The sequence below is a fragment of the Myodes glareolus genome, chromosome 15 (genome assembly GCF_982192425.1).
Source record: "Myodes glareolus chromosome 15, mMyoGla1.1, whole genome shotgun sequence".
NCBI lineage: Eukaryota > Metazoa > Chordata > Mammalia > Rodentia > Cricetidae > Myodes > Myodes glareolus.
This window is the reverse complement of record NC_142040.1, coordinates 32,640,869-32,650,799: the sequence shown is the minus strand read 5'-3', so window position 1 is coordinate 32,650,799 and position 9,931 is coordinate 32,640,869. Positions and strand designations below refer to the sequence as shown.

The window sequence follows — 9,931 nt, the reverse complement described above, 5'->3', positions numbered from 1 at the left end:
ATACACACACACACACACACACACACACACACACAAAGAGAGAGAGAGAGGGAGAGAGAGAGAGAGAGAGAGAGAGAGAGAAACACACATTCCATTTTGAGTCCAGTTGCATGAAAATTCTGAGCGTTTTTGCGGGGGTCATAGTGGCTCTGACTTTTGTTTGCCCTTGAGGTTAGCTGAGGTTTAACTGTACTCATCATTCTGACACCAGAGGAGATGTCCTGATGATTGCAGTAGGGAGAACGGAGCAGATGCATTATTTTTCACGCAGTGGTAAGTCTTACTCCTGGACCCAATGAGAAAAGAAAATGTCCCTTCACTTTTGTTTTGGGCAACAACCCCATAACAATGAGCAGCTCCTTTGGAAAGCAGTGGTCATAGTCCTCTAGCTGGAGATTATAAGGTACACAAAGGAAGAATTTCAACCATGCTTTCCACTTGAAAAGGCTGTTATTTCCTGTTATTCATTCCCTTCATCCTGACCATGTTTCTGAGACAAACACCAAAAACTTATTGCAGATATTAGTCACATGGTTTCATGCATGAAATAAAATATTATTTACAGAATGAAATTTAAGAAATAAAGGAAGGCAAGAGAGAGACGGAGAGAGAAATCACTTGTCCAAAAGTGGTGGTTTCTCTAAGTGTTAAATTTCTTACCTGAGCTGAGCATGGTGGCTCATGTCTTTATTCCCAGATTCTGAAGCAGAGGCAAGGAGGTCTCTTCAGGTAAAGGCCAGCTAGTTTACACAGAAAGTTCCCGGCTAGCAGGGCTACACAGCTAGACCCTGTCAAAAAACAAAAGCAGTTCCCTAACCTGAATCGTAAGACCAACTCTATTTTCACCTTTATTCTGTATTAATATAACTAACACAAATGGAGACACTGAATAAATAAAGATACATGGGTTACTGGTCTTTATTACAGCATTGCCATTATTAAAGTCCTTTATTGTCACAAGTAGAAGTGAGGGCCAGTTGTTGTGCATGAATATTTTACCTTAATACAAGTATTTTAAAATAAAACAAGCATCTGGGGTTCTTCAGAGCTGTGCAGCAGTTGCACTTGTTTCTCTATTAATTGGAAATTATATTCCAGTTGGTGCCCCCTTTCCAGTCTTGTTTAAAGTCTTTATCTCAAGACAGCAGGAGCAAATACCACCCCACCCCCATCATAGCCAAACATTCTTATGGGAAAAAAAATACAAATAACTAGAAGTTAAAAGTCTTGGTTTCCGGTATAAGATCTGAAATTTGGAGTTCGATTTATTTAAAATAAAGAATCTGTTCTAAAAATAGTAAAATATACAGAAAAACAATTCGGTTGGTCGTATACTTCTATTCAATTTTTGTGTGCAAATTTTTTTTAATTTGCAAACAAGTAGTATTTGTACTAGAGAATTTGTATCCTGTATTGTCTCCACAGACCCTCAGAAGCCTGCCTCTCACATGCAGATATCCAGCAGGCTTAAGGTCTGAAACAGCTTTTACAGTATGATACCATTTCATTCCCACTCTGGAGTAGAGCAAAAGACACCAAATAGAGGCTTTGTTCAGTTTGACGAACAAACCCAGGGCTTCATGTGACCCCTTGGTCCTTTCACCCTACTTATAAACACAAGGGAGACATCTCACCGACAACTTTGGCAATGAAAATATGCACCACGGTTTTTAAAACAGCAGGTGCAGACATTGGAAAGATACAACTGAAGGGAAGGGAAATGAGAAAACTCCCTGTGATTACTGGGAAATGAAACCATTACTCAACAGAAAATTTGGACTTCAGACTTAACACAAACCTCTTGTTGCCTTCTCACGTAGCTGGGAATGTACATCCAAAGGAAGCACCAAAATAATTTTCCAGAAATAACTGCAGGGAGAGAACGCCTAAGCAAAGAACGCTCTACAAATTAAAAGGGCACAAACAAATCCGGTCCCCCCCCCCTCCCCGCAGAATTCTGGGGTAGAAGAGCCAGGGATAAATTAATCCTCTAGATCCTGAGACTCCGCGGAAAGCTCCCTCTAACCCGTTCATCCTCTGAGGTCTCCTTTAGGTATCTGTCTCTGAGATCAAACTCCTAAGTAATCGTGAGATGTTGAAACCCTTCAAATGAGAGCCCAGAATTCTGCTAATTTTGTATGCGCCCTGGATGTCTGGGAGAATAAATCCAGGCATTATTGGAATATACTTTCCTCAGTCGAAAGGGGGAAGGGGTGGATTGAGAAAATTTGCATCCTATGCTTAAAATTGCGCTTTTAGCTTCCTCAGGACACGCCTCGGGAGTTGGAAACACTTCGGAGCCTTTTTGCTCTTTTCCTGTCTCCACATGCCCCACACCCACACAGAGATTTCTAGGTCTCTTGCACTTGGTGCAAGGTCTCCTCCTCCCTCGTGCACAAACGCTAAGTTCTCACCAGCTCCTGAACTCTGTAGATAAGGTGAGGCAGAGGAACTTGAATGCTGCAAACCCTGGGCTCTCTAGAGGAGGTCCCCGCCAGAAACCTAGGGAAGGGTGGGGGCACGCCATCGCTGGCATCTCAGAGAACCCAGTTTGCCCTCCCTGGCCAGCAGTGAGCGCCTCCTGTAGTAGACACGTGGCCTTGCCAGAACTTATAGAACTTATAGAAAGGCCAACAAAGTATACAAATAAAAGTCCGCCTTCCAAACAGTCTGATTGTCAGTTTCTCTGGTGAGTGCTGACACCAAGAAAAGAAACCATCCACAAACCTTCCCGGCTCCTCCCCACTGGCCAGGATTCATACTTAAAAATCCACTCCAACAGAAACCTTTACCATTTGATTTTGAGTTCAAGAAAACACAGAAAGTGGGCGCTGTGCAGGAGGTTGGGGGTGGGCGTATGTGCTATACAGCAAGGCAGGGATTTTCTGGGCACCATAGGCCAAAGTAGTCCCAACTGCTTTTTCAGAGCAGCAGTGAGTGCCTAAGAGCCAGACTCAAAGGAGAGGATTGACACCCAAGGGGGAGTAGATGCTTCTAAAGCAAGAGGGAGGGGCAAACAAGCAAAGTCTTGAACCTCAAAGTTCCAGAAGTAGGGCAGAGGGGTGGCAGTTCTCATGGAAGATGTCCATGCAGTTTATATTTTTTGTTTGGATTTTCTACCTTGAACCGCCGAGGTTTAATTTCGAAGAGGGAAAAGGTTATTGCAACTATCAAAACTGATCCTAGGGCCAAAGACCGAGCCAATAACTTTTCACATAGACTCTAGGAGGCTTCTAGGGTTTCTGCAAAGAGCACTATTCCCTTGAAAAGGATTAGAGAGAGAGCAAGATCTGAAAGCATGGGCCAAGAAGCTGCATATCATAAGAAAAGCAAGTTATCTTAGGTGTTGCTTCCAGGGCTGAGATACTGAGTGAGTGGGGAGGGTCCTGCAAACCCTACAGCCCACCCCATCTTCCTCCTTCTCCATCAACACGATCACCACCATCATCGTCGTCATCATCATCATCATCGGCGGCAGAACTTGCACTTGATGATCTTCTTAAATGCGTTTTGAAAGTCCTTGTTGAAATAAGCATAAATAACTGGGTTGAGCAGGGAGTTGGAGTAGCCCAGCCAGTTGATTATGGCACCCAACAACGCAGGCATGTGGCAGCTGCTCTCACAGAACGGCAAGACCAGAGCCACAATGAAAAAGGGCAGCCAGCAGAGAATGAAAGTACCCATAATGATGCCCAGCGTCTTCACTGTCTTCCTCTCACGGGCCAGGGCCATCTTGCGCTTAGCCTCAGCATTCCGCTCATTTTTTCTCTCCAAACAAGCTGGGACGTAAGATGTAGCTTCGGACTCGCTGGGCAGCGGCAGGTGCTCTTTGGAGTTACCCACTCGGTGCACCTCGATCACCTCCAGGGTGGCATCGTCGTCACCCTGCCTCACTGCACCATTAGCGCATGAAGACCCCACAACCTTGTTCTCAGCGCTGCGCCTCCAGTCCCCACTACCTGGCTGTCCATTCAGACTCTTCTTGGGGGGCGGGGCCGACGATGTACTGAAACTGTCGCCCGCTCCCTTCTTTTCTACCTTCTTGACAGTCTTCCGGATCCGGAAGCGCGCGGCTCGGAAAATGCGCCCATAGAGAACCAGCATGAGCAGCAGCGGAATATAGAAAGCTCCGAAAGTGGAGTAGATGGTGTAGCCGTGGTCCTTGCTGATGGTGCACGCGTCGGGGTCCGAGCGGTCTTCCGGGGTGCGCCAGCCCAGCATGGGCGGGATGGAGATGAGAAAGCCAATGAGCCAAGTGAGCGAGATCAGCGCAGCAGCGCGCCGAGGCGTCCTCTTGTTCACGTAGTCTATAGGGTCGGTGATCGCCCAGTACCTGTCTAGCGCGATGGCGCACAGGTGCAGGATGGACGAGGTGCAACACAGCACATCCAGGGCAATAAACAGGTCACAGGTAACCTGGCCCAGAGTCCACTTGTTGAGCACCTGGTACAGAGCAGCCATGGGCAGCACCAGCACTGACACCATGAGGTCGGTGACCGCCAAGGAGCCGATGAGATAGTTGGCCACATTCTGGAGGGAGCGCTCCAGGGCGATAGCAGCCACCACGCAGGCATTGCCCAGCACCGCGCAGAAAATGAGCGTGCCCAGAAGCAAAGAGGTGATCACTTGATAGCTGAAGGTCACGTCGGAGATGTCAGTAATGTTGCCGCCTGTCCCGAAGGGCTCCTGGGACGAAGTGGTGTTGTTGCCCTCGCCAAGACTGAGCATATCCATGCCTGCCTGCACTCCTGGTGGGGTTGGGGAAGGGAGGGGGAAAGAGCTGCAAGAGGATCTCCCTCGCCCCTCCCCCTAGGGTCTTCCTCCTTTTCTGGGGGGATTTCAGAGGGAGGGGATCCAGGGACTGGAGCGGGAAGTTCTTACAGTTCTGGCGAAGGCGTCTGAGAGGAGCAGCTTCCCGGCGCACTCTCTCGCTTGGCTCCCGCCGGTCCTGAGCGCTCAGAGGCTCCAGCTAGGAAACTGTAGTTGAGCTGAGAGCAGCTTCCAAATTTCTGGGTGGTGGAGATGTGGCTGGAACATCTGTTTCACGCTGTCCATTTCACTTTGTCGCTGCCCAACTAGCTGCGGGAGCCGGACTCCGCCGACTCCAATCAATCCAATCCGTCAGTCTCCAATCTCAGAAGTCTCGCATTCCAGAAACCCCATCCTCCCGGGTCACTCTGTGACCCTCGTCTCCTAGTTCCTTCTCTCCCTCTCTCTCTCTAGACTTTGCCAGTGTTGTTTTTTTCTTTTTCCAGCTTCCTTCTCCAGGCTTCCTCCCACTGGCTTTTCCTTCCAGTTCCCCTTTCCTTCTTACCTCTCTTTCTTTATTCCTCTACGCGTCGCTCAGACAGCTGGTCTCCCTTCCTCCCACGCTAACCCCCACCACCACCGAACACTTCCCCAGTCCTGAGTGCCTCCTTCTTCTGGGTCCCCGCCCTCCGGTCCCTCTAGACAGGCGTCTTTACATTCGAGTCGACACACTCAGAACTCACTTCATATACCCACTCCGATCCGCTAGTCAGACCAATATTTTAACAGATCAAACTCCGCCTTCTACCCTGCAAACTAGAGGGAGATGAAAAAAAAAATGCTTCCCCCACTACCCATTCCCTTGATTGTTGCCAACTTCTTAAATAGAGCCAGTTTCACCGTATGGTTACAGGAAGTGGGGACAGACACAGGAAGCCTGAAGGTTGGAAAGCTGGGCAGCCTTGAGCAACCCTCTAAATTACTAAGTAGAGAGTGTGGGTCTTCGCTTTTAAAAATAGGGCTCATTTAACATCATAGTCTGGGATTCTTTCCTATTATCCTGTGGACCCGGGATAGAAAAAATATTATAAAGGACACATTAAAGGACAAAAGCTGATAAATAGCTGGGTCTCAAAGAGAAGACAAGAAATTCAAGTAGGTGTGTATTCTAAACACACACGCACACGTGTTCACGCAAACACACACACACACACACACACACACACACACACACACTTCTGTTGCCATTACTGGCGTCATTTCAATGACTTTAACACCTCCCATAGCTTTGCAGCAATTAAATCTGGGGAAAGAAATGTTTGTCTGCGTGTTGTAAACAAGGACCTGCATTTCTTACGAACTTTGGACTTTAATCTCCCTTACCAGGCTGCAAATCTCCGGATAACTTGGTGGAGACCCTTGTCTCTGGCAGCCGTGCGTCTCTCTGAAATCGGGTTCAGCACCTGGGACAGTTCTATGCAATAAGGGCTTGCTTATGCCGCCACCTTCCGGCAAGTGCTTCAGAGCGCCATCTGGAAATGCTTGTCTTAAAGAAATTAGCCTGTATCCAGTAAACCCAAAGACACTAAGAGAAAGAATATTATAAAATGAAAAACAACCACTAAACGCTGTCACTTTAAATACTTTCCTCAATAATCTCTTTTTTTATTTTTCCTTGGCTTTTATACCAGGCCTGTTATATGTTCTAGCTCCCTTTGAAAGGTTAAGACACATATTAGTTCATAAATTCTATAGGAAAAATGTCCCTTTGCAAGACGAAAACAACACTTTCTCCTTTTTTATTGTTTTTTGAGCTAGTGTTGTGTTGCTACATCCTGAGTTACAGAACTCACACTTTTTGTTGGGGGAGGCTGACATCATTACCTTTTCCAATACTAGAAAAAAAATGACAATACTAAAAGTAGAGACTTCTAGGAGTTTGTTTTGAACTTTTTGGGGAAGCACAAAAACAATCAACCCCAATTGAACACAAAGAGCAGAAATTCCAATTAATCAGAATAAACACAGCACACTTATAAATTCTGATTACATACCTGAAGTGGAGAAATGTAGAATGCAATTTTCAAAGCAGTCAGTTCTAGATAGCATTCAGAGGCACTACAAGGTGCAGCGGTTTTACTACTGTGCTTAAATCTGAGCTTTGAATTTAGAGCTTTGAATTCTTAAGACCAAAACAGAGAACAATGACTAAAGCATGACAGAAAGTCTAGCTGAGCAGACATATGCAATACAGGCCGTGTGCCTGGAGACAGACTGACCTGGACTTGGTTCCCCCTCAATCATTTCAGCAAACCAAAACAATGATGCTGCCATGGGTGGTGATTCATATGGAACACTGAAGAAAGATAGATGAGTAAGCACAAAAGATAGACTCTGAGAAACTCTTTTTAAAACATGAGTATATGTCAATGTTTCCAGTAAAAGCTCTCACAAATACAGAATTAAATTGTTTATTTAAAAAAGTTGCAACTGCAGAGATTATAACAGACATTTAAAGTCCGAAAGTTCCAAGAACAAAACTTTAAAAATGTAGCTAAGAGTACTAACAGAGTAAAAGAAGAAACATTTATATTAAAAGAGCAAATATATACTTATCAAGAACCTACTTGAATATGAATTGTCAAATTTAGCATATGTAAATATGTAACAAATATGCAAATATGTAAATATCAAATCAGGAGACAGGTCAGTAAGCAACTGCCCTTGATGTACTGGATGCTAGATGGTTTAACAGCTAACAAAACTTACTTTTCCCTTCCAAGAAAGTTAAAAGGCTTTGACTCTGGAGTTCATGTTCATGAAGTCTGGGGTTTGCCTTTCTACCTTAATATGATAGAGTATAGCATGTTGAATATGATAGAGTCTACCATGTTTACTATGCACCAAGTTTAATTCATGTTTAGGAAATTCCCAAGTAGTTCATATTCATCTTCAAATTAACGACCATGAGATATCAAATATTTCATTTATTAAATTTTAGGAGATCTGTAGACACTCTTTCAGACACTAGGAAAAAAGTAATAATGGATGTGCAGTGCTATGGTCCTGAAGTTTCCAGGTAACTAATAATTATGCATACACGATTTTTGTTGAACTTATAGTACTGTGATATATAATAAAAACAGAGTAGTGTTGCCTCTCTCCATGTTCACACTTAGCCCATTCTTCTAAGTTTAACTCATAAGAGATGCAGAAGCTAGCCAGGTATGGTGGCCACAAATCTTTAATCCCAGCATTTCCTTCTGGAGGTAGCGGCAGGCAGATCTGCATGAGTTTTAGTCTAGCCTGTTGAGTTTTGGACCAAGCAGGGACCTGTACTGAGACAGTCACAAAATCATCATCACCATCACCATCAGCCAGTCTGAAGTGATGCAGAAGATGAGACAGGACTGACTGAATGGTGGAGCATCCTCCAAGCAGACATAAACTCATTCTTCAAGGTTTGTGAAGTTAACATAGGGAAAAGCTTGCTCTATAACGGCTATGACTGATATGATCTCCAGACAAGAATACCAATACCTCTACTTTTATTTCTAGCTTGAATTTACTAGAATCAAGGTAGAACTTGTCAGATTATAGATCTGAGTGTGATATATCATCCATCATGGGGAAATTCTCTGAAATACTTTATGAGAAAGAAATTATTTTTAACATTTTCATGGAAATTTGATCCAAGCCCAGCATTTTGAGGTAGTTCTTGGACAAGGCATGTAAAATAAAAAGATTCTAAGTTTAAGATTTGCAGTGATCAGAGCTGAAGTTGGGATCCATCAGTAACTGCTTAAACAGCATGTTCCCCTTACACGAAAGCTTTGGTTAAGGCGAGAAGATGCTGACTAATTGAAAACCAACTTACAAAAGTTATTTCTAAAAGTTCCTACTTGAAAAGAAAAATGGTTTAGTTCTTTGACACAGGATAGATTATCTGAAGCTAAAAATACTACTCTAAATTAATGTTCTCTGATCCTTAAATACCAAAGTAGTAAGATAATTATATTTTTCCAGAACTCTGAGTTTTGGCTGGAAATCATTAGAAAACTAAGATTTAGACAGGAAATTTTGTTTAGATATTCTGAGAACGAAGGCTTTCTTATTACTAAAAATTTATAAGAAATTCAGATAAACAAATAAAATAGATTCTCTAAGACTGAATAACGTTTCTTGTGTTTAATCCTCACCATCTGTCTCCTCTAGGAATGTCATTTCTTCCCTGCTGTCTTCCTGCCATGCACTTCTTGTGGCAGAAGAAGGGGCCTGGGACTTCATTAGCAAATCACAAAAATGCTGTCTTCTTGTTTGCTAAACAATCAAATGGCTGCATGATGACCACATGATGCAATACACTTTGATAACCCAAGGTAATCGTCAACAAAATTTGAAAAAAAATTATAGTGATGCAGAGTGATAACATTAACTGTCTCTCTAGTGATAGTTTCTCAGAAACACAGGGAATGAGAAATAGGTGTGCATAGTGAGAAAATAACAGTTTATAAAACAAGACTTATGAGGTCCTGTTTCATGAGAATCCATTATAAAGACAACTTCCATATGGATGTTATTCTCTTTTATTTCTTAAAGTCTGGGTAAAATACAAATGGATTAAAAAATATGATCATTGTATTCTGGAGCTTCTTGGCCTAAATCAGGATTTACTGAAGAGGAAAAACAAACGTGCCAATGAGAGTTCAATACCTGGTGTTGAGTAGGAGTCTTCCCTTTCCCCAGGAACTCTGCCATGTTTGTTTCAAAGCGTGAAATAAACAATTGCAGTATATAGCTGCCAAAGAAATACTTAAAAAAAACACCCACTAAAATATGGAAGAGAGAGTTTCACTTTTAGACAGTATCAGATTCATAATAATTGGCATTAATAAATATCTATTTTCAGATCTCAATTCCTGTAGAATACTATCTAAATTATTCCAATAGAATATTTCTGTGAATATTTTCATTGTTCACTTTTGGAAGAGTAGGAGCACAGTTGAAATGATAAACATAGGAATGTGAACGTTGCTGCTTGTTAATCTGAGGGAATTTGAAATTCAGTTCAGTCAAATAATTACGTAAAGTAAAAATTTATTTACTCTGTTTATTTAAAGTTGGGAGGATGCCCACATTTTTATTTCCTTTGGCAAGTATTTTTTAATATAAAATCTATGAT

The 9,931-nt window shown here is 43.0% G+C and overlaps 1 protein-coding gene across 1 annotated transcript; it reads right to left on the bottom strand.

Moving 5' to 3' along the window:
• Positions 1 to 894: 894 nt before the first annotated feature.
• On the bottom strand, positions 895 to 5,589 carry Htr1a (5-hydroxytryptamine receptor 1A). Its single transcript, XM_048442964.3, has one exon. It carries the CDS (start codon positions 4,732 to 4,734, stop codon positions 3,466 to 3,468), a length of 1,269 nt encoding a protein of 422 aa, XP_048298921.1. The 5' UTR covers positions 4,735 to 5,589; the 3' UTR covers positions 895 to 3,465.
• Between the last annotated feature and the right edge of the window lie 4,342 nt (positions 5,590 to 9,931).